The sequence below is a fragment of the Caretta caretta genome, chromosome 20 (genome assembly GCF_965140235.1).
Source record: "Caretta caretta isolate rCarCar2 chromosome 20, rCarCar1.hap1, whole genome shotgun sequence".
Taxonomy (NCBI): domain Eukaryota; kingdom Metazoa; phylum Chordata; order Testudines; family Cheloniidae; genus Caretta; species Caretta caretta.
Genome location: NC_134225.1, coordinates 20979742 through 21003438, shown reverse-complemented (window position 1 = coordinate 21003438; position 23697 = coordinate 20979742). Strand labels below are relative to the sequence as shown.

The 23697-nt window shown below is 60.5% G+C and overlaps 2 protein-coding genes across 3 annotated transcripts; one reads left to right on the top strand and one right to left on the bottom strand.

Annotated features, from left to right (window-relative positions):
* The first annotated feature begins 2011 nt into the window (after window positions 1-2011).
* Window positions 2012-17582, top strand: LOC125627628 (tetratricopeptide repeat protein 39A-like). Of its 2 annotated transcripts, XM_048831924.2 has the most exons (18): window positions 2012-2091; window positions 5754-5855; window positions 6151-6282; window positions 6863-6933; window positions 7493-7560; window positions 8016-8080; window positions 8560-8659; window positions 8806-8871; window positions 9372-9480; window positions 9877-9944; window positions 10208-10267; window positions 10710-10871; window positions 11234-11325; window positions 12405-12525; window positions 13007-13118; window positions 13541-13655; window positions 14374-14490; window positions 14885-15100. In XM_048831924.2, the coding sequence occupies exons 1-18, from the start codon at window positions 2066-2068 to the stop codon at window positions 15000-15002; spliced, it is 1704 nt and encodes a 567-aa protein (XP_048687881.1). In that variant the 5' UTR covers window positions 2012-2065; the 3' UTR covers window positions 15003-15100. The 2 variants fall into 2 exon arrangements, with proteins under 2 accessions (XP_048687881.1, XP_048687882.2); XM_048831925.2 differs by lacking the exon at window positions 13541-13655 and having other exon boundaries at window positions 14885-17582.
* A 3677-nt stretch (window positions 17583-21259) lies between these two features.
* Window positions 21260-23150, bottom strand: GADD45GIP1 (GADD45G interacting protein 1). Its single transcript, XM_048831923.2, has 2 exons — window positions 22702-23150; window positions 21260-22244 (listed from the first exon to the last, which is right to left on the bottom strand). The coding sequence occupies exons 1-2, from the start codon at window positions 23043-23045 to the stop codon at window positions 21926-21928; spliced, it is 663 nt and encodes a 220-aa protein (XP_048687880.1). The 5' UTR covers window positions 23046-23150; the 3' UTR covers window positions 21260-21925.
* Between the last annotated feature and the right edge of the window lie 547 nt (window positions 23151-23697).

The following is a 23697-nucleotide window of genomic DNA, read 5'->3' as shown; positions in this document are numbered from 1 at the left end:
TGGCTGGGCCCAGCCCTTGTCGGAGCTGCTGGTTGCGTGGCTCACTGGCTGTGTTCGTGGTTGCCAGGCTCCGCTCTGCAAGGGCGGGAGAGTTTGGAGACTGTTACCGTGAGGCTAAACCCCGTGGGAACAAGGCCTTGGCTACTGTGTCTGGAGCTGTGGGACAGGCTAATTGCAGGGTTTTCTCTAGCATCGTTCACCCCTCAAAGCATCGTACAAGAGCATAGTTGGATCGCATCACTGGCTACTAACGCAGCTGCTTCTGGGTGGGGTGCGGGGGCTGTTCATGCAGGGATCCCTTGCCCAGTGCTGAAATGCAGCCACCTCTGGGTTGTCCCTGGGGGCTGTTTCTCCAGGGCTGAGTCATTTCATGCAGCCTGGAGGCAGGTGATGTGAGCCGAGGGCCCTGGCTAAACTACAATGGACTAGCCCAAGCCCAGGTGGTTCCCCGCCCACCAGGCTGCACCCGAGGGGCCCCGCTCACCAAGGGCCGGGCTTGCAGCTACCGGGCAGGCCCAGAAAGCAGGTTTGACCACATTTGTGCAAAGCAGATGGGGTCGATGCAAGGCCACGCTAGGACAGCTGTGTCCCTCTGCAGCCTGCCGGAGCTGCTGTTGGCTCCAGGACCGGGACTGCTGCTGTGCAGGGGGGCTGGAGAGTTTTTCAGCAGTTTCCGCTCTTGGGCAGATCTGCAATATATTAATTATACCCCAGTAGCACCAAGGAGCCCCAGCAAAAATTGGGCCCCCCCATTGTGCCAGGTGCTGCACAGACCCTGAGCGGGACCAGGGCCCCCATAGGCAGGGCCGTGAACAGATCCGGGGTTGGACCAGGCGCTGCACTGATGCATTGAGAACTGTCCCTGCCCCATAAAGCTCACAGACTCAATAGACAAAGGAAAGGAGGGGAAACTGAGGCACAGAGCTGAGGAGAGACTGGCCCAGGGTCATGCAGGGAGTCTGTGGAGGAGTTGGGACTTGAAGGGAGATCTCCAGGGCCCCAGCAGCAAGGCTCCCCCTGACCCAGCCCCAGCCCCCTGATGTAACTGGCCCTGCTCACACAAACTGATGCCAAAGTGTTAGGCTGGAAGTGTCTGTGATCCCAGCAAGGGGCAGATTGGTGTAAAGGCCGATAGGCTCTGCCCCCGCCCAGAACTCAGGCTGGCAGATGAGACGTGAGTCCCCGCCAGGTGAGTCCCGGCGCCTGGGGGCCGGATCCCTGCCCGGGGGGCCCCGGCCAGGTGAGTCCCGGCGCCTGGGGGCCGGATCCCTGCCCGGGGGGCCCCGGCCAGGTGAGTCCCGGCGCCTGGGGGCCGGATCCCTGCCCGGGGGGCCCCGGCCAGGTGAGTCCCGGCGCCTGGGGGCCGGATCCCCGACCGGGGGGCCCCGGCCAGGTGAGTCCCTGCGCCTGGGGGCCGGATCCCTGCCCGGGGGGCCCCGGCCAGGTGAGTCCCTGCACCTGGGGGCCGGATCCCCGACCGGGGGGCCCCGGCCAGGTGAGTCCCTGCACCTGGGGGCCGGATCCCCGACCGGGGGGCCCCCGGCCAGGTGAGTCCCTGCACCTGGGGGCCGGATCCCTGCCCGGAGGGCCCCGGCCAGGTGAGTCCCTGCACCTGGGGGCCGGATCCCTGCCCGGGGGGCCCCGGCCAGGTGAGTCCCAGCGCCTGGGGGCCGGATCCCTGCCCGGGGGGCCCCGGCCAGGTGAGTCCCGGCGCCTGGGGGCCGGATCCCTGCCCGGGGGGCCCCGGCCAGGTGAGTCCCTGCACCTGGGGGCCGGATCCCTGCCCGGGGGGCCCCGGCCAGGTGAGTCCCGGCGCCTGGGGGCCGGATCCCTGCCCGGGGGGCCCCGGCCAGGTGAGTCCCGGCGCCTGGGGGCCGGATCCCTGCCCGGGGGGCCCCGGCCAGGTGAGTCCCTGCACCTGGGGGCCGGATCCCTGCCCGGGGGGCCCCGGCCAGGTGAGTCGCGGCACCTGCAGGGCGGAGCCGCCTCCCTCCCCGCCCCCGCCGGGTCCCGGCCGCACATTCCTCCAGAGCCGCTTCCTGCTCCCGGACCAGACCGGACCGTCATGGCCCTGGCGGCCGCTGCGGGCAGGTGAGAGACCCCGGCGGGGAGCCCCCGAGCCGGGACTGGAGGGGGGCGGGACCCTCTGCCCGGGGCTGCTCCCCCCCCGCGCCCCTCCCCCGCTGCAGCCCCCCGCCTCCCAAAGCTCCGCCCCCCCCCGGCCCGCTGGGTCTTTCTGCTGCGGGCTCCCCCCCCCGCCCCCCTGGAGAAACGCACCTTCAATGCAGAGTCACCCCCCCCCCCCGTGCCTGCTCCCTGGGGGGGTCCAGGGCACATGGGTGCACCCAGCCCCTTCCCTCACTGGGTCAGCCCGGGGGGGGATCCTCTCCTGCTCCCCGGCCAGTCAGGATCCGGGGGGTCCCTGCTGGGTGACGGGAGGCTGGGGCGGGGGGCTCCAGGAGACCGGGGCGGGGCCGGGATATACAACCGGATTCAGAGCTACGGGAGGGGAGGTTGGGCTTGGGGTCGAGCACAGAAGATGGGGGGCAGGGGTCGATGGGGTGGGGAGCAGGCTGATGTGGGGATCATTGGGGGGGAAAGGTTTAGAGGGGGGCTGGGCCCCTCCCCCCTGGACCGTCAGTCCTCACTCAGGATGAGTCCAATCGGGCCCCCGGCGCAGGTGCCTCCCCCCCAGGGCACTGTGGGAATATCCAGGGTTCCTGGGGTGCAGCCATGTGTTTTGGGGGGCCCAGAGGGGGCGGGGCACGCAGGGTGGAGGGGGGCAAAGCCCGACAGCCCCGTGTTTGCCAGGAGCTGGTGAGCAGGGCTGTGCTCCAGATGGCGGGGGATCCCAGACCCGGCGGGGGGGCCCTGCCCGTGAGGCCATGAGCCAGCTGAGCCTAGTGCCCAGCCCAGCCTGGCACCTGCTGGCCAAAGCCCTTCCTCAGCCCTGCGTGGAGCCGATGGGGGGGGCGGGGGCCCAGCCGAGCCTCCGGGCCCAGCCCTGTTTGGTGAAGGTGGGGTGGATGCGCTGGCAGGGCCCTGCCAAGCCCGTGTTTGCTCAGCACTCCCGGGCACCGGTTCAGCTGAGCGTCGCTGGCTGCGGCCTTTGGCAAACACAGCGCTGAGGCTGGCCATGGGGAGAGGGGGCAGCGGGGCCCCTCGGCCTTGCCCTCGGCCTGTGGGGGGGTTGGCAGCTGGGGGAGGGGGAAGTCAGTCCATGTTCATAGCTGGGGTGGCAGGGGGTTGATCGGTGCTGGCCAGAGGGAGAGAAAAGTGCTGAGTAAACACCCCCCCAGCTCTGCTGCTGCCCCTCACTCCTGACCTGCATCCCCTGATGGCCCAGCCCTGGGCTCCCCCTCCCAGCTCCGCTGGTGCCCCTCACTTCTGACCCACAACCCCTGCTCGCCCAGCCCTGGGCTCTCCCACCTTTGCAACTCACCAGCCCCTTACCTGCTTCTATGCTACCTACAATCTCTTCCTGCAACAGACCCCGCAGCCCTTGCTAATAAATAAACATCTGTTCTGTGTTTGGGGGGAAAGCCAGGCCATGTCATCCTTTCATATTATGATGATGATGAAATATTTTCTATTCCAAAAATAACAGCCAGATGTTAAACAATAGCTGTGAAAGTTAGACAGTTTCAATCACTGGGGCAGGTCACTTGCATCCTAGAGTTTGAAAAGAGTTGGCCAAGGAGTTAAGCCTTGTAACTGTGGGGACATTCCCAAGGACTGGAAGAAAGCTAATGGTGTGCCAGTCTTTAAAAAGGGTAAACAGGATGACCTGCATTATTACAGTCCTGTCAGTCTGACATCAGCCCCAGGCAAGATATTGGTGAGATGGGAGGCTATTAATAAAGGATTAAAGGCAGGTAATGTAACAAATGCCGATCAATAGGGGTTTATGGAAAATAGCTCCTGTCAAAGTGATGTGATATTTTTGAATAAGATTGCAAATTTGGTAGTTGGAGGCGATAGGGTGATATCATCTAAGCAGATTGCCGTGACTTGGTACCGCACGACGTTCTGATTGCAAAAACTAGAACGGTCCCAGTTCAGTGTGGTCCAGGTGAAGTGGATTATAAACTGGTTTAACTGAGAGGGCTCGACATGTAACTGCAAATGGAGAATCACCGTTGGGCAGGTGTGTTTCTAGCGGGGTCCCACAGGGACCGGGTCTTGGCCCTACGATATCTGACATTTTATCAACGGCTGGGAGAAAACATCAAATCATCCATGGACAGCGTTTGCAGACGACACAAAGAATGGGAGAGTGATAAATCATGACGAGGGCAGGTCACTGATACGGAGCGACCTGGATCGTTCGGCAAACCGGGCGCAAGCAAACAATCTGCATTTTAATTCGGACGGTGTAAACATCTGGGAATGAAGAATAGGTCGTACTTACAGGCTGGGGGGCTCTGCCCTGGGGAACCGCGTCTCTGACAAAGATTTGGGGGTCATGGTGGAGAATCAGCTGAACACGAGCTCCCAGTGCGACGCTGGGGCCAAAAGGGCTGATGCAAACCATGGATACTTAACCAGGGGAATCTGGAGTAGGAGCAGAGAGGTGATTTTACCTCTGTGTCTGGCTCTAGAATCACCATGCCACGATATAAATCCATGGCACGGCCATACCTCGAATACTGCCTGCAGTTCTGGTCGCCGCATCACAAAAGGGGTGTATTAGAATTGGAAAAGGTTCAGAAAAGGGCAACAAAAGTGATTTGGGGGGCGTATGAGGAGAGATGAATAAGACAGGGACCGTTCAGCTTGGAAAAGAGACGGCTAAGGGGGGATCTGACAGAAGTCTACAAAATCTTGACGGGTGAGGAGAAAGTGAATAAAGACGGGTTATTTACTCCTTCTCCTAACAAAAGAACTAGAGGTCACCCAATGAAATTAACAGGCAGCCGGTTTAAACAAACACAAGGAAGTATTTCTTCTCACAATGCAGTCGACCTGTGGAACTCACTGCCAGAGGATGTTGTGAAGGCCAAGACTAGAACAGAGTTTTAAAAAGAGCTAGAGAAGTTCCTGGAGGACAGGTCCATCAATGGCTATTAGCTAGGCTGGGCAGGGATGGTGTCCTTAGCCTCTGTTTGCCAGAAGCTGGGATTGACTGACAGGGGATGAATCATTTGACAATTGCCCTGTTCTGTTCCCTCCCCCTGAAGCGCCTGGCACCAGCCACTGTCAGCAGACAGGACACTGGCCTGGATGGACCATTGGTCTGACCCCGTCTGGCCGTTCTTATGGCCACTGCTGGACTTGTGTGCACAGTTCAGGAAGGACGTTGGTAAATCAGGGAGGGGTCAGAGAGGAGCCGCGCGGAGGATTAAAGGGTCAGAAAACCTGCCAGAGACTCCAGGAGCTCGATCTAGTTCATGTACCAAAGGGAAGGCGAAGGGCGACTTGCTCCCAGCCATTGGGAGCCAGCATTTGCCAGCAGGCTCGGCCGTCTCGCAGAGCAGAGCAAATGAGATGGAAGCTGAAGCTGGACAGGGCTGAAGGCACAGAGTTTAACCGGGAGGGTGAATAACCCCTGGAGCCACCGACCCAGGGCCTTGGTGGAGTCTCCACCATGGGCTAGTTTCACACCGGGGTGGGATGTTTTCCTAGATCGGTGCGATTTTCAGCCTGCAGTAACTCAGGGCAGGTCTCTGGGGGTTAGACTAGGGGGTCCCCCTGGTCCCTTCGCTTGGAATCTCTAACTCTCTAAGCAGCCCCTCTTTGCTCCCCGCCCACAGGCCCCCGCCTGACCTGGCGGCCGCCCTAGACGAGTGCATGGAGGCCATGAACTCCTTCCTCTGCAACCAGTTCAGCAAGAGCCTGGAGAAGCTGCAGCCCAGGTGGGTGGAGGAGCTGCCCATGGTCCCTGGCCCTGATCCTCCTCGGTGGGCCGAGGGCTCCCGGCATCTGCAGGGTGCACGTCGGGGAAGCTCGCCCTGGCCTGGGGGGTTCCTTCGATCCTCCCCACCCCCAATGCTGCATCCCAGTGGGCACAAGGGGCCATGCTACCCTAGAACACTCCCCACCCCCCCAACCCTGGGCCATGAGCTAAGGCATGGTGGGGCTCCTTGGGGCGGGTGTTGCTGGGGGGCTGGGGGAGTCTCCCTCCTGTCACCTGCCCCCTGCTCCCGGCAGGACCAAGGAGAGCATGTACCACGCCCTGGTCTACGCCACCATCCTGGAGATGCAGGCCATGATGACCTTCGAGCACGATGACATCGTGCAGGCCGGGCAGACCATGAAGGAGGCCCAGGAGATTTGCCAGAGGTGGGGGTGGGGGGCACATGGGAGGTGGGGATGGGGCATCCAGGGAAGGGGTGATGGGACTCCGGCATCAGGGTGGGGCATAGCAGGGACTGGGGAAGGCCCAGGGAGGGTTATGGGGTGTGTGTGTCATGGGGGGAGATGGGGCGCACAGGGGCTGGCGGTTGGATGGGGAGTGACAGGGCGTGGGCAGGAGGCTGGCCTGGCAATGGGACCCCCAGGCCTGGCCCCATGGAGGTCTCTGGGCTGGGGCGGGAGGCGTGGGGGTCATTCTGCACCAGTCCCACTGCCGGGTGGAACGGACCTGCCCGTTGTGTGTCATAGACCCGCTGCCCAGCAGAGGGGGAGTTTCCCAGGGCTTGGGGGAGTAAGAGCCTAACCCCTCTGGGGAGCTGGGGCCTGGGAGGCCGTGGGGCAAAGATGGGGGAACCCTTCCAGTTACAGGCTCCTCGCTGGGGAAAATCCCCCCCCTCTCAGCAGTTACTGACCCTGTGGGTCGGGTAGGGCTGGGGAGGCCTGTAGGGGGAGATGCGGGAGGGGCAAGGTAGCTGCCCCACCCCAGCCATCTTCCTCCCACCCCCAGGTTTCGGAGGAAATCCAGCGTGACTGGCTCCCTCACCGGCCTGGTCAGCAAGGCGGATTCATTCACTGAGGGTAAGAGATGCAGAGCATGGCCGCAGGGTGTCGGAGGGTGGGTCAGAGCAGGGGGCTGGGAGCCAGGACTCCTGGGTTCTATCCCTGGCTCTGGGAAGGGGAGTGGGGCCTGGTGGTCAGAGCAGGGGGCTGGGAGCCAGGACTCCTGGGTTCTACCCCTGGCTCTGGGAAGGGGAGTGGGGTCTGGTGGTCAGAGCAGGGGGCTGGGAGCCAGGACTCCTGGGTTCTATCCCTGGCTCTGGGAAGGGGAGTGGGGCCTGGTGGTCAGAGCAGGGGGCTGGGAGCCAGGACTCCTGGGTTCTACCCCTGGCTCTGGGAAGGGGAGTGGGGTCTGGTGGTCAGAGCAGGGGGCTGGGAGCCAGGACTCCTGGGTTCTACCCCTGGCTCTGGGAAGGGGAGTGGGGTCTGGTGGTCAGAGCAGGGGGCTGGGAGCCAGGACTCCTGGGTTCTATCCCCAGCTCCGTGGGTAGGCTGCGATGGCGGTGTTGCTGGAGGGGGGGTCGGGGCTTAGGGATGAGCATGCCCCCCCCCTCCAAGTCCCTGTCGCTCTCCCTCACAGTGGAGCTGCACGCCGAGGTCTGCTACGCAGAGTGTCTACTGCAGCGGGCGGCCCTGACCTTCCTGCAGGTACCGGATCCCACTCCATGTGGCTCGCACAGCGCCAGGGGGCCAGGACACCTGGGTTGTGAGCTAAATCCCCGGTGCTGCAGGGAGCAGGGTGGGGGCTCAGCGGGGGACACTCTCCCCTCGCAGTCAGTGCTGGCCCCAATGGGCCACTCGGGGGTGCTGTGGGTCACTCTCCAGGTCACTTTCAAGGATTCGCTTTCATTTCCTGTCTCATTGTGAGACAACGTTGCTGTGTGGCACCCCACCCCAGAGGTGGCTGCATCTCAGCGCCAGGTGAGGGGTTCCTGGATAAACAACCCCCGCATCCCACTGCAGAGATGGCTGCATCTCAGTGCCGGGTGAGGGGTCCCTCTATAAACAACCTCCATTCCCCACCCCAGAGGTGGCTGCATCTCAGCACCGGGCGAGGGATCCCTTCCCTCAGGGTTTGCTCATTTCCCCCCTTCTCCCTGCAGGATGAGAACATGGTGAATTTCATCAAGGGGGGGATCAAGGTGCGGAGCAGCTACCTGATCTACAGGTGAGTGATGTCACAGCGGTGGTTCTGGGGGAGGGGGCCCCTCTTCAGGCTGCTGCCTTGGGGCCAGCGGGGGAGGAGGGGTCCCAGACGGGGCCCTCAGCCTCAGAAGGGCTCTTTTACTGTGAAGGTGGGAAATGTGATGGTTCTCCTGGGGCACTCAATGTGGTGTACTGGTGTGAGCAGGGGGCTGGGCGCCAGGACTCCTGGGTTCTATCCCCGGCTCCGGGAGGGGAGTGGGGGCTAGTGGTTAGAGCTGGGTGCCAGGACTCCTGGGTTCTATCCCCAGCTCTGGGAGGGGAGTGGGGGCTAGTGGTTAGAGCTGGGCGCCAGGACTCCTGGGTTCTATCCCCAGCTCCGGGAGAGGCGTGGGGGCTAGTGGTTAGAGCTGGGCGCCAGGACTCCTGGGTTCTATCCCCAGCTCCGGGAGAGGCGTGGGGGCTAGTGGTTAGCACTCTCTGACTCTCCTGTTTCTTTTCCAGGGAACTGAGCAGTTTCATCCAGTCCAGTCACTGTACAGCAGGCCCTGCCCACGTACACTTGGAGGGAGGGGTGGCACTGGGCATCGGCGCCTTTAATCTGGTAAATTACTAGGAAGGGGGGGGGTGGGGAATGGGACACGGGGCCTTTCCCCTCGAGGGGGCACCGGCTCCGGCCCGGCCCCAGGGCAGGGGACTGGCTGACGGGAACGGGACACGGGGCCTTTCATTCCTCTCTTCTCTCCCCAGACTCTCTCTCTCTTCCCTCCGCGGATCCTGAAGCTGCTGGAATTTGCTGGGTTTTCGGGGGACAAGGTAACCCCTTGCCTGGGCCTCCCGTCATCCCCCGCACAGTCTGCAGGTCCCCGCGATGGGGGTTCCCTGGGTCACTGCTGAGAAGGGGGGTTCTGTGGGGGGTCCCGCAAGGGGAGAGGGTCTGGGGGGCTAGCTGGGGTGTGTCTGAGGTAGGGGAGGAATTGGGGTATGGGCCTTCCCTCCATCCCCACCCCCACCCCCATTGCAGCCAGGGCCCCATCAGCCAGAGGGAGTCATTGAGCTTTGGGCTGAGTCCCGCACCCCCAGCTCTCAGGGCTGTGGTTGGGGGCGGGGGGGCGAACATCTGTCCCTCCCCCCACCCCCAGCTCTTCCTGGCCTGGTGGGCTGCAGCTGCCACCAGAGGGCGCCTCACCCTGCCGTTGTGTGTGGCAGTGGCCGGCCGCGCTGCCCCAGAGGTGGCCGCATCAGGCAGCGCGTTGGGACTCTGGAAGGGTGAAAGCGCCCAATGGCCCCCCCCTCTGCTGTGTCTCTCTGCGCAGGAGTACGGGCTGCAGCAGCTGCACGAGGGTGCGACCACCCTGAACCTGCGGGCCCTGCTCTGCACCATGCTGCTCCTCTGCTATTACACCTTCCTCACCTTCATCCTGGGTAGGACTGCAGCCGGCGGGGGGCGGGGGACGGGGCCTCCCCCCAGCGGGTGCCAGCTCTGATCCGGCCCCAGGCCAGGGGCCGGCTGGCTCAGGGGGGCAGGGGATGGGGCCTCCCCCCAGGGGGTGCAAACTCTGATCTGACCCCAGGCCAGGGGCCAGCTGGCTCAGGGGGGCAGGACATGGGGCCTCCCCCCTAGGGGGTGCAAACTCTGATCTGACCCCAGGCCAGGGGCCGGCTGGCTCGGGGGGCAGGGGACGGGACATGGGGCCTTTCCCCCCAGGGGGTGCCAGCTCTGATCCGGGCCCCCCATTCCCATTCAGGGGGTCCCCGATCTCTCTCAGAACTGGGAGCAGTGGCTTCGCCCCAGGCTGACCCCTCCTTGCACCCTTGCAGGGATTGGGGAGGACGATTTTACGGAAGCTGAGAGCCTGCTAAGACCCTACCTCATTCGCTACCCCAAGGTACGGGACCGGCCGGTGGGGCCCTTCCACCTGCGGGGTGGGAGGGTCCGGGGGGGATCTGTCCTCACTGGGGAGAATTGGGGCTGCCCCATGGTCTGACCTCCTGACGGGTTTTGCTGCCCCGGCTAAAACTAGGGAGTGGAAAGAACTGGGCTGAGACCCCCCCCAACTTGCTTCATGGGTGATCCCGGCATCCCCTACGCTTTGCCCTTCCACAGGGACCCTGCCCCCCACCCATCGGCTCCCTTCTCTCCCCTCTGCAGAGCGCCATCTTCCTCTTCTTCGCCGGCAGGATAGAGGAGATCAAAGGGAACATCAGTGAGGTAAGAGACCCCTCGCCTGGGGGACCCCCTCACAGAGCCAGAGTCTGCGACGGGGGGTGCTCCTGAACCAACCAGTCCCCTGGCCTGGGGCCGGATCGGAGCCGGCGTCCCCCTAGAGGGGGAAGGCCCCGTGACCCATTCCCCACCCCCCTGGAGCCAGCCAGTCCCCCCATCCCCTTGGGGCCGGATCAGAGCCAGCGCCCCCTAGAGGGGGAAGGCCCCATGTCCCATTCCCCACCCCCCTGGAGCCAGCCAGTCCCCCCATCCCCTTGGGGCCGGATCAGAGCCAGTGCCCCCTAGAGGGGGAAGGCCCCATGTCCCATTCCCCACCCCCCTGGAGCCAGCCAGTCCCCCCATCCCTCCAGGGCTGGATCAGAACCGGCGCCCCCTAGAGGGGAAGGCCCCCGTGCCCATTCACGAGGCTCTTGACCTCTCTGCACAGGCCATCTGCAGGTTCGAGGCGGGCTGCTCGGCGCAGCAGGCCTGGAAGCAGTTCCACCACATGTGCTACTGGGAGCTGATGTGGTGTTTCGCCTACAAGGGCATGTGGAAAATGGCCTATTTCTACGCCGACCTGCTGAGCAAGGAGAACCGCTGGTCCAAGGTGAGGGGTTATGGGTGGGGCCGTGCCCTCTCCAGGGACTAAAGGGTTTATTGGGGAGGGTCTGTCAGTGCTTCACACAGCGCCCCCTAGTGCCGCCCTGGGGCATTGGGGCCAGCACTGACTGTGGGGGAGAGCGCCCCCTGCTGAGTCCCCGCCCCCCTCCAGCTCACGGCAGCAGCCGGAGGTTTTCTATAGGGTCTCCCATAGGTGTCCAGAGTTGGAGACCTAACCAGGCCGGATGGCCTGGCTGTCTGGTCTGTGGCTGCTAGTTCTCGGCCCGTCCTGGGCCTGTTGGGGGTCTGAGCCCCCCGCCCCCAGCCGTGTGCGTGGGGCTGATGGGTCAGGCCGGTGTCTTTCTGCAGGCCATGTATGTGTATATGAAAGCCGCCTTCCTCAGCATGCTGCCCCCCGAGGAGCCCCGGCCCTTCGGGGAGAGCGAGGTGCAGCTGTTCAGGTAGGGGCCATGGGCGATGCTGGTGCTGGGGGAACAGGAGGGTTTGGTGCCAAACATGGGGGTTGGGCAGGAGGGGCACCGGGAGATCTGGGTTCAGGCCTTGCAGCACAAGGAACATGAGTTTCTTTTGGGAGGGGGGGCTGCAGGTCGGGAGTGAGGGGCACCGGCAGAGCTGGGTGGGGAGCCCAGGGCTGGGAGAGCAGGGGCTGTGGGTTGGGAGTGAGGGGCATTGGCTGGGCTGTGTGTGTCCCAACCCCCAGTCACCTGCCCACTAACACTGACCCCCAGATGGGAAGTTGCGTCCCCCCCTTTCTGCTCCTCAGCTTAACGTATGGCACTGGTCATTCCCTCCCTACCTGCCTGCTTGGCTCCGTCCTGCATCCAGCCCTGGGCATTGGCTGGCTCAGGGCCCCCCCCAAATCTTATCACTTCCTTTCCCCTCCTATCCCAGCTGCAAAGCTGGGGTGTGTAGGGGAATGGCAGGGGCTACCTAGAGACAGGACAGACATGGGCATAAGATAGGACTCCTGGGTTCTCTCCCTGGCTCTGGGAGGGAAGTGGGGTCTAGTGGTTAGAGCAGGGGGGTGCTGGGACCCAGGACTCCTGGGTTCTACCCCCAGCTCTGGGAGGGTTCATGTTCCATGGAGCTAAATGCTGCAGTCTCAGCTGGAAACACGGTGCCGGCTTCAGGCAGATCTAAATGCCATGGGTCGTGTTAAATTAAATTAGATCATTCACAGCGTGAGGGCTGGATCCGCCCGGTACCAGTTTGACCCAGTTTTTGCTCTCGTCATAGTTTAATCTGCCACGTATGTGTATTGCCGATGCCTGTGTGCAAGCATTAGGTTCAAGAGTTAACAGGATGGGAGCTGAACCAGGCACTCTCTGAGCCATCGTTTCAGGCTGTCTGCAGACTCAGGCATACGTTGCTGGGCTGCCTTTTGGCAAACGGGTCGGCTAGAACCGGGACCTTTGCTTTCAATGCCAGTGGAGATTCTGGAACCCAATTCTGGGTCCAGGGGACCCCCAGTGCGCCCCCCCCCCCAGATCGCAACCCAGCTGTCTCTCTTCCCCTCCAGGCAGGTGTCATCTTTTAAGCAGAAGATCGCGGGCAAGTCTCCCCCCACGGAGAAGTTTGCCATCCGGAAAGCCCGGCGCTATAAGGGCAGCCGCCCGGTCCCTGTACCGGTGCCAGCCCTGGTGAGGGGGAAGGGAGTGTGGGGAGAGGGTTCGAGGGGGAAAATTGTGCTGGATGCTGCTTGGAAAAGCCATGACTCAACTGGTGCCATCACCCAGGATCTGCCGTGCTGGAGAATGGGAGGGGCTAGGAGTCAGGACGCCTGGGTTCTCTCCCTGGCTTGGAGAGGGGAGCGGGGTCTGGTGGTTAGAACCTAGGGGCTGGGAGTCGGGAATGCTGGGTCCCATTTCCCATCTTTGTCACATGACCTTGGACAGGTTGTGTCCCTCTCTGTGCCTCAGTTTCCCCACTTCCCATTGGCTCTGAGTGCAAAGCGGCTATAACCTGCTCAGGACGAGGGGGGAATGGGGGAACTGGGAGGGAACCTAGGACAGGCTGGTTAATGTCCAGCGGGATGTGGGGGCTGTCCTGGGGGTCCAGATCCTCCTCTGCAGGGTGAGCAGCCCGGGCTGTTGCCCTGACACCCCCCCCGTCCCTCCCCAGGAGATGATGTACATGTGGAATGGCTTCACCGTGCTGGGCAAGCAGCGGGAGCTGCTGGAGGGGACTCTGGAGACGCTGATGCAGGCTGAGAAGAAGCTGCAGGAGTCGCCAGGTAACAGGATGTGAGGCCTTTCCCCTCCGGGGGCTGCCAGCTCCCATTTGGCCTCAGGGTGGGGCACCGGCTGGCTTTGGGGGAGGGGGGGGGAATGGGACACGGGGCCTTTCCCCTCCGGGGGGCGCCAGCTCCCATCCGGCCCCAGGGTGGGAACGAAGAACACGCGTGTGGCTGCATCGTGTTTGTTGGGTCTCAGCCCCAGTGGAGAGACTGAGCCCCCCCCATCTCTGCCCAGAGCCAGTGGGGGGTGGGTAGAAGACACAGCTGGGGGGCTGAGGGGGGGTACACCGGGTTGGGGGCTGTGGGGGGGCTGGCACACTGGGGTGGGGGCTCTCCCTGCCACCCCCCCCTTCCCCGCGGGGATGCCCAGAGGAGCTGGGCCCCGGGGCCCCCCCTTGACGCCCCAACTCTGCCCACAGCCGGCGAGTTCCAGACGGACGACCGGTGCCTCCTGCTGCTGCTGAAGGGGCTCTGCATGAGGCACCGGCGGAGCCCAGCCGAGGCGGAGGCCTGCTTCAGCGCCGTGCTGGGCAGGTGAGCGCCCCCTGCTGGGAGACTCCGCCTGGCTCCCGCCGCCCAGGGCATCTGCGGCGGGGGGAGTCCCCATCCTGGGCGGGCTCTGGCTCCTGACCCACTGCGGACGTGACGGAGGGAGGGTCCTGCTGGTTCTTGGCCCCTCCTCCCCCCCCAGTTTGCTGATCTTGGGGTTACCCCACTGATGGGCTTTCCCAATGGGATAATGCCCCCCCCCCAGCACATGGGCATTGCCCGGGCAAGGAACTGCGTTCTGGGGGTCACAGGTGGTGCCATGTTCCATGGGGGGGTCACTCCCCCCTAGGGATCAGAGGGGTCCTGGGTCTGTGGGGGGGTCACTCCCCCCTCTAGGGATCAGCGGGGTCCTGGGTCTGTGTGTGTGGGGGTCACTCCCCTCTAGGGAACAGCGGGTTCCTGGGTCTGTGGGGAGGGTCACTCCCCCCTCTAAGTATCAGAGGGGTCCTGGGTCTGTGGGGGGGTCATTCCCCCCTCTAGGGATCAGGGGGGTCCTGGGTCTGTGTGGGCTGGGGGGGTGTCATTCCCCTCCTAGGGGCCTGGGGGTGTCTGGAGGACACCATGCTTTTGCGGGTCTGTCTGGCCCCTGGCCAGGTGCTGCCCCCAAACTCCTGCCCCCAGGTTGCTGCCCGGGGCGGGTCTTGGTCCGGGAAGCCCCTCCCCGGTGAATTACCGTCTGTCTGTCTGTCCCTCCCGCTGGCAGTGAGAAGCGGATCCGCTACGATCACTACCTGGTGCCCAACACGCTGCTGGAGCTCGGCCTGCTGCACCTGGCCCAGGGCCGGAGCGAGGAGGCCATCCCGCTGCTGCGCCGAGCCAGGTGGGGCCTGTCTACACTAGGAGGGTGTTGCAACAATGTCAGCCTGTCCTGTGCTCCCCTGTCCCACAATGCTTCCCAGAAGCCCCAGCGGGTGTATCGCAGAATGCATTGTGGTGCTAAGGTGCACTGGGGGGCCAGAGGGGCTGGAACTGTCTGTGTGGCTGATTTAGGGGGGGGCAGGGCTCGGGGGGGGGAATTGAGGCACCCCCCCCCCCACTCAGCGGATGGTTCTGGTTCAGCTGGTCCCAGGACTGGTCAGTGCACCGGGAAGCTCAGGAATGGGGTGGGGGGAGTCCGGTGCGTATGATCAAGAGACTCTGGCCCTGGCGGGGTGGGGGTGGGGGGCAGGGTGTATTTGTGGCCAGTGATTACCCCCCCCACCCTCCCAATTTAGGAACAACTACAAGAACTATTCCATGGAGTCCCGGACGCTCTTCCGGATCCACGCGGTTCTGTCCCGGCTCAAGGCGGATCAGGAGGAGAACGGCATGGAAGGACCCAGCTCCTCCTAAGGAACCGTGCCCCGCAGCCGAGAAGAGCTGGGGGGGCACGGGACTCTGGGGGATGGAATCACCTGTCGTCCCCCCCCCAGCCCCCACCGAAGGAGGGACCCTGCACTTTCAATGAAGCCAAATTGACTTAACCCTTCCTGCGCCGCTCCGCACCCCAGAGCGACTTCTTTGTCTCCAAAGGCGGAGCCTGGAAGGGGTGCGTCTCCTTTGGGAGCGTGCCCGCAGCACCAGGGGGTACCACTGTGACAAACAGGGGGCAGGGAGGCAGAGCTGGATCCTGCGGGAGGGTGCCGCATGGTGAGGCAGCCCTTTAAGTCTGAACCCAAATACCCTTAAAGGGCCAGTTCACCCTGCGATGCCCACCCCTGTTCAAGTTTCCTAGGATAAGGGCTAACCACGCCTCCCCCCCCACCCTGCACGCACACTTTAATTAAACTAATTTGGGACTAGTCACTTGGGGAGGTGCCGACTGCTGTACGGGGCACCATAAGCACTGTGCCCTGTGTTTCCTAGCTGGTTTCCCTGGTCCAGGGAACCTCCCTATCCACAGGTCCCTTGGCCCTCCAGGGTCCCCCCCTCCTACCCCTGTTCTGGTCCCCCGTGGACCAGCTGGCTCCACACACCCCCATAGCTGGGCCCTTCTGCATCCGTATTTCCCATTATCCTGTAGGAATGGGAGCCACGGCGCCTTGCCAAGAGCTGGACGGGTATTTCTTTCCATCATCGCCACTGGGGCATTGACTGATGGTTTGCCGCAGAGATCTCATTTGGGGACGATCCTGGGGACCCAGGAGCTGTTGCTGCCTCCTGCACTGGCAGGCGATTTTTTTTAAAATGCAGCCGTGGCCTTGTTTTTCTATTTCTGCCTCTTCTTTTTTGGTCCGGAAATTCAGGTCTCCCCCGAAAGCCCTCAGCACAGGGAAAAGGGCCGAATCCTATGGCCGGTTCTTACAGTGTGTTTTTAATGAGGTGGGCAGCCTCTGAGCCATGCCCCCCCGCATCTGTACATGCCTCTGAGCCATCCCCCTCCGCGTTTGACAAATGGGGAAACTGAGGCAACGTGGCCTGCAACTGTGAACCAAGGACACCAGATGGGGAAACTGGGAATCGACCGCAGATCTCTTGAGGCCGGGTGCTTTTTAGGTACTAAATCATCTGTCACCATTTACCTCAGTCCACTCTGGCCTTGTCTATATTCAAAGTCCCACTGGTTACACTTTAATCTGATCTAGCGAAATCAGCGCAAAAGACTCCGGTTTAAGCCGGGTTTATTTGGGTTTCATTGCGGGGCTTGTCTAAACACAGAAGTTGGGCAACTTTAACTGACATTGGTTTAGTACAACCAGTGCATCTTTGTGTGTAGATGCTCATGGGTTGAAATTGGGTTGATATTGGTCAGTCCCATAGGCTGCAGAACTGGAGGCCACCTGGGCCACGGGCCGACCCCTTTCAACAGGGGCCACTCACTCAAATTTGGCCTGGCCAAGGCCCTGTCATGCTGAAGAAGCGTCTGGGCCAAACCCAGGCAGCCACACGCCTCATGGCTGGGAGCGTGCCAAGGCCAGCAACCTGGGTCCTGCTCTGCGTGTGCTGCAGGCCGGGTCCTCGCTTGCCAGCTACCGAAGCAGAAGTGATGTTGCTCCGGGCTGGGGGCTGGGATAAGGTTAGGGGTGGGGGAGGCAGCCGTGTTGCACGAATAGCTGCATAAGTGCCGCATTCGCAGTCCAGCCATCCCACGCTGAGTCCAGGTGCTGGGGCCTTGCAAACGCAGCAGGCCAATGGAGAAGGCTGTTTCCCTGTGCTTGTACATTACACAAGAGAGCGCTGGGTTATGGGGTGGAATAGTGGGGGATCCCACAATGCACAGCAGCTGCCCCACAAGCCACGTGCCTGCTGGAGGATGCTGGGATGCATACCCATGATGCACTGGGCTGTTTGCCAAGAGACCTCTGCTGGGCGGGCAATGCGCTGGCCCACAGGTGTGAGGCTGAATGCGCTCGTGTGGGGAGGAGTCTGTCCTGTTGTCATGACAGATCTGAAACGCACGGCGTTATCCCGGTGCAGTTTTCAGTGCAGCCAAAGCCTCCGTGAAACGGCTGCAACTTTGTATGTAAGCGGGCCTGAGTTCATTAGAAACAGATTTAAGCTAAACCAATATAAGCGTCCACATGGGCTTGCATTGATTTAATTGACTCAGTTGCTTTTAAACCCATTTAGTTACACAGGTGCGCTTTCAAATAGACACGCCCTGTTAGAGGACAGAACTGCTGTTGAGGGGGGCCAGCACCCATATTGCACGATTTCCCCATGACCAAGAGACAGCTGGTTCGATCCCTGCTCCACGTGTGAATGTCTAACCCCAGCACAGAGCTGGCGAGAGAAGAAACACCCGTCGCGAGGTGGCTGTGCTAAAGGGGTGATGGGACTTTCTTTACATGAACAATTGGTTAAATAATGGATGTTTGGGATCTGTATGGAGGAATCTTATTTTAAAATCGAATTGGGTTCCATCAAGAGTTTTAAATCCTTTTAATTCTGGAGATGATGTAATAAAAAATACAGATGTTTAATTTGTATTCCAGGGTGTTGGGTATTTTTTTCTCCTGATGCAAAAATGGTTGGGGGGCACCTATGAATATACTGAACTCTGCCCCCTGTTGGTTTTATTTAGCATGCAGCTTTGCCCAGGGGCCTGATATTAGGGTGGTATATGTGTTTATCCCACTGATTCAGCTGAATTCAGGCCCACAGGAAATGCCAGGTCAACACCACCTGCAAGACACCTCCCAGTAGGCAATGATGGGATATCCAGACAATGGGGTAATTTCTCCCTAACCCCAGCCAATAAGGGGGTCAACATGTGCCTTGAATCTATAACCCTAATTTTTGTTTTTATCTGGTCTAATGTAACTGCAGCTGTTCTTATCCTCTGCACAATTATCACCTTTTTTGCATCCTGATAGAATCTTGGGCCCAATATCATGTGTTGGTGGGTTCTGCAGGTCAAACGCACCTTATGTACAAATATGTATTGCCTTCGCGGGTGATTTAGATGTGTTGAGCTGGGAGGCAGTATGTCCTAGTGGATAGAGCACTGGACTGGGTCCTGAGAGAGCAGGGTTCTATTCCCCAGCTCTGCCATTAGCCTCACTTTCACTGGTCTGTGCCTCAGTTTCCCCATTCTGTAAAATAGGGCTAATGCCACTCACCTCCTTTGGAAAGTGCTTTGAGAGCTACTGATGAAGAGCTAGGGATGATCATACCATGATAGGGTGGAACAACACACGCCAGGCACCTTTATCCTGTTCACTATTTTGTGCCCCCTTTGGGTCGGGCTTTTGAAAGTACTTTTACTTGGCAAGTCATAGAGGTTTTCCAATGGGTCTGTGCTCCTTTACACACAGATTTTGTCCTGGTATCACCTTTTATTTAAACAAATATTGCTCCAACCTCTAGCAGAGCTGCAGTTACAAGCTTACTCTACTTCCCATGTGGGCACAGCGATGCTGCTAGAAACACCTTTATGTAAGAGCAGCTGGGCTACAGAGGGTTGTACCAGTTTAACTATTATGGGGTATTTAAAGTGGTACAACTTATGAGGGAGGGAAGTTGAATGCACTAGAAAGTCCCTCTCACTAGGAATTCCGAGGGCTTGGCTACATGTGGAAGCTTACCAGAATTGTTCCACAGGCCGAGATCTTCAAGGGTACTTAGGGGCCCAACTCCACTGATTTCAGGGAGCACCTGGGCTGTGGATTCAGAGTGTGCTGTGCTCTTCTCGTCTGACCTCCTGTATAACACCGGCCCTGGATGAATTCCTGTTCGAACCAGAGCAGCTCTTTGAGGAAAACATCCCAGCTCGATTTAAAGCTTACCCCAGCTGCAGAATCCACGGCACTCTGGGGCAAGTTTGTTCCAATAGTTAATTACCCTCCCTGTTAAAACTGCACACCTGAATGTGTCGAGCTTCAACTTCCTTCCGGGTGCGGGCTCTGGTGAGACAGAGGGAAAATTTTTGCCCCTTAGCAAAGGGTTGCTGTACAAGGGTGATTTAAGTAATAATTATTCCAGGATCGTGGCCACTCGTTGGGTGGGTGGGCAGCAAGGTTATGGCAGAACAGAGAATGTTGTAAGCAGTATCAGAAGCGGAGCCCATGGACCTATGAAAAGGCAGAGAGGGGCAGGCAACTGCCCCCCTTACCGGAAATTGCTGCCTTGGTAAACATCCAGCCCCACCATGGCTAAGCCCTGAGCATTGTCTCTGGGATGAGTCAGCCCTTGATTGCCACACATGATCCCCAATAAGCAAACAAAACCTCCCTTAAGGGAGGGAGGAGGGGGTCAGATATAAGGTTGTAACTGGGCTCGGTCAGCAGCTTTGAGTCACTGATGCAGCAGCTGCCTCCTAGCGGCCCCCGTGGGAAGTGCACCCCTGCCGGCTGCAAAGCTGCCATTCAGAGCTGGATTCCTTGCTCTGCAGCTGGGCCTGGCTCTCCCAGCTGTAACCCGTGAGGGAGGATTTTGTTTTTCAACCGTGCGAACACCTGCTCTGCATAAAGAAGGGTCTCCCAAGCCAACAGCCCAGCTGCTAGTGTTGCGAGGAAACCAATTTTGCTGTTTGATCAGGAGAGCTGTCCCAGCTGTGTGAAACGGCTCAGGAAATATGCCAAAGGGATGGGAGAGGGGGGAGTGAAGTGTCTAAACCAGCTCAGAGAGTGCGGAGGAAAACCTCTGTCCTCTGAACTGTGAAACACTTTCAAAACAGTCACAAATTTCAGTTCCCAGCCATGACCCCGAGGCAGCAAGAGGGGAAGTGACTTGCCAAGGCTGTTCAGCGACTCAGAAGGTAAGAAATGGCTCGGTGACTAGGGCACTAACTCAGCACAGGAGAGGCCCACATTCAATTCCCTGCTCTGCCTCAGACTGCCTGTGGGCAACTCACTTAACCATGCTGTGCCTCAGTTTCCCCATCCCTAAAACAGGGATACTAGTACTGCCCTGCCTCACAGGGGTGTGTGTCAGGATAAATACATTAAGAATTGTGAGGGGCTCAAATACCTCAGGGATGGGGCCCTGTAAGTACCTAATATAGGTCCTGGCTCCCAGTCTTCCCTACTCTTACAATATGAGGAAACATTTTTCTAAAATGTGCAGGTTCAGTCTCAAGGAGAGAAGACTAAGGGGGAGCCTATGACAGTCTTCAAAGCTGTTCTAAAGGGGACAGGGATCAGTTGTTCATGTTCCCTGAGGGTAGGACAAGAAGTAACGGGCTTAATCTGCAGCAAGGGAGTTAGGTTAGATACCAGGAAAAATGTCCTGCCTCTGAGTTAGTTACGCTCTGGAATAGGCTTCCATGGGAGGAATCCTGTCTTTGGGGGCTTTTATGAATGGATTGGCCCAACATTTGACAGGGCCAGTCTGTTTACTTGGTCCTACCTCAGCATGGGGGCTGGACTAGATGATTTGTGGAGGTCCCATCCAGCTCTACGCTTCTGTGATCACGTTTCCTCCCCTGAAGCAGAGAAAGGAGCAAACGCTCAGGGATTCTTTGAGCGTATGGTGGTACATTCTTTGTCCTTCCCTAGAGTGTAACGACGCTCTAGGGAAGGACAAAGCGTCTGGTTACACCCTTGCCATGTCTGTTACTCTGAAACATGTATGAGTCAGTCTCCAAATTTGGAAGAAAATGCAACTAGGTGCAGAGAGTGCAGGGAACTGGCCATGGATGGGTATTTTGGCTATGAAAGATCAATGAATCACACTCCTTCCTAACAAAATCGTGCTGCTCCTTGAGGTAGGGAAAGGAGGCTAGTGGATAGAGCACAGGCCTGGGTGTCATGAGGCCTGGGATCCCTGGGTCCCTGACCTGCTGCGTTACTTTGGGCAAGTCCCTTCTCCTCCCAATGCCTTGGTTTTCCCATCTGTAAAACAGAGGTCATGATACTGACCTCCTTTGGAAAGCTATTTGAGACCTACTGATGAAAAGCCCTAGCTAAGAGCGATTATATACAGGAGTCACTTGCCCACTGCTGAAATGCAGCCACCACTGGGCTGGAATGTGACAGCTCAAGACAGAAAGTTAAAAGGGCATCCTAGTGAACTAACCCCATGGGGGGACAGATGGGTGTGGGGGAAGCAAGACTCATCTCTTACCAGAAGCACCAGTGGTCTCTAAGGCACATTTGTGGCCAGGAGAGACATCAGAACCTTCTGGGATCAGAACTGGCTGATAAAGAAAAGTCCCAGGCAGCCAAGGCCCTAGTCAGAGCCTTTTATTTCAACATACAAAGTACAGGGATCTCAGGTTGCTGGCTTGGTAGGGGCAGAACTGGCTGAGAAAGGAGCCTAGTGGTTACATTACTAACACAGTCACCATGTGGTCATCACCCTCTCTGCGATAGCAGCATTCACTCGGGAGTCCCGGGGCTCTGTAGGGTAATGCCAGCTCCCCCACAACGTATCATTCCCAATCTGAAGTTGGGGGGAGCCTAGGGCTTTTGAGCAGGACCTTCCAATGACCTCCCTCTACCTTACTCAAACTCCATTAGGTGGCCCGTGCACAGATCTGAGTCCAGCTGCGGGGGTGGCTGAAGAACCCAGGCTGAGCTGGCTGGCTGGCTGTACATGCAGGGAGGGAGGCTGCCCCCGCCCCCTGTCACACTCCAGGGGGCAGCTCCTACACTGGGGCTGACCTTGCAGTGCAGTGCCTATTCACCCAGTGCTGCACCCCCCGCACCCCACCCCAGTTAGAGTAAATGGTGGTGTTGACTTGCTGCTCCAAGAAGCATGATTGGCGTTCCAGATCTGAGCCACCAGCTCCCTGCTCAGCCCCCCTCTAGCACGCACTGGGAACAGAATTTAGCTCAGTGACAACTGTGGCTCTAACACTGACCCAATCTGAGGCTCCTAGATCATGTGCCCCCCTAGGCTGGTTCAGGCCCACCAGCTGAGACAGGAACAGGTTCTGGGTCAGCAGCAGTTTTCTTCTTTGCCTCCTCCTTGAGCTGTTTCTTCTTCAGCTTGAGCTCCTTGCGCTGTTTCTTCTCCATCTCCTGCACCAGCTCCTGGAATTTGGCACTGCGGTAGTCCACCTTGTGGCCAAAACGCTCCTGGGCCTCGGCCAGCAGCCGCTCCCGCCGGGCCTTGTCCTCCCGCTCTTTCTCCTTGCGTGCCGCCTTCTCCCGCCGCCAGTCCTCGATCATCTGCGGCATCTTGGCCATGTTGGCAGCAATCAGCTTCTCTCTGCCAGGAGGGCAAACAAGCCAGCAGTGAGACACCCACCACAGGGGGGAGACTCTCTGTATCTCTACTGCCATTGCTGTTCCCAAACCTTACACTGTAATTTGGGGTGGGGCGACAGAGGTCACCATTCCCTTTCCCTGAGGGCAGGTCTTGGGCCTGGAGACCTTGCTCATAGGAGTGGGGCGGGAGCATTTCCTAGAACAATGTGTTGGGGGGAGGGGGTGGTGTCACACCCCAAATAGGGGTCATCACCCCAGGACTAGGGTTAGGTTCCAGCATCTCTCCCACCTCTGGAGTAGGGTCCTCCCTCCCCAGGAACTGGGTCAGGTTTTGGGGTCCCTGACCCCTCCATGACTAGGGTCCTCCCCCTCCCCCAGGAATGAGTCAAGTTTCAGGGCCCCTTCCCAGGGCAGTCAGGACCCAGACCTCCGGCCCCCAGGTCAAGCCCCCTCCGCACCTCTCTACCCGCTGCCTCTCCTCCTGCTGCTCCTTCGCGTCCAGCGCCGCCTCCATCTCCCTCAGCCCGGGGAACCACTCCCTCTCCTCGGCCTCCAGCTCCTGCAGCTTCTCGGGGCTGGGCCAGAGCCGGGCCGGGTCCACGCCGGAGGCCGAGCCGTGGCGCCCGTACAGCTTGGCCTCGTAGGCGGGCTGCAGCTGCCACAGGGGCGTGAGGGGATCGCTGGGGTCCGGCCGGTACACGCCGCCCGGCTTGCGCCGCGGGGGCGGGGCGTGATAGGGGCGGGCGGCCGGGAGCGCGGCCCGGAGCAGCCCCAGCCATGCCCGCCGCATGGGCGCCGCCATCTTGTCTGTTCACGTGACCTCACGGGGCGGGTCCTGCCAGCACTCGCGGGGGCTGCCCAGAGACGTGCCTGACACCTCGCCCTCCACTGACCGGAAGTCGGGCGATGGAGGCCGGAAGTTGGTTTGCGGGAAGGCGCAGAAAGACCGGAAGTGGGGCGATGGAGGCCGGAAGCGGGGCCTTTGGGGGTCAATGGGGACCGGAAGCGGGGCCTTTCGGGGCAGTGGGGACCGGAAGTGGGGCCTTTCGGGGCAGTGGGCACCGGAAGTGGGGCTGAGGGGGTCAGGGCACTGGGTGGGGGAATTTACCCGCAAACTGAGGCCTCTTCTCCCCATGCCCTGGAAGCAAGGCGGCGCCGTCGTCGCCTGGCGTCGTGGTGCTGAGTTGAGACGAAGGCCACGAGTCAAACTTGGCGCCGAGCCGGTGTCACGTCCAGGCGACGTGTCGTCAGGTCGCCCCCCCCGTAGGGCGGCCACCTCCGAGCAGCAAAAAACCGGGACAGCCAGGCTGGGCCGGAGCCCCCAGAACCGGCCAGGGGCAGCGTGTGCTCTGCACCCTGACTCACAGATCTCCCCGGCCAGCCCCCGCCACGAAGGGACGACCCTGGGAGAACCTGGACAGGTGGCAACATGCCCTTCCCCCCCAGGCAGCGTT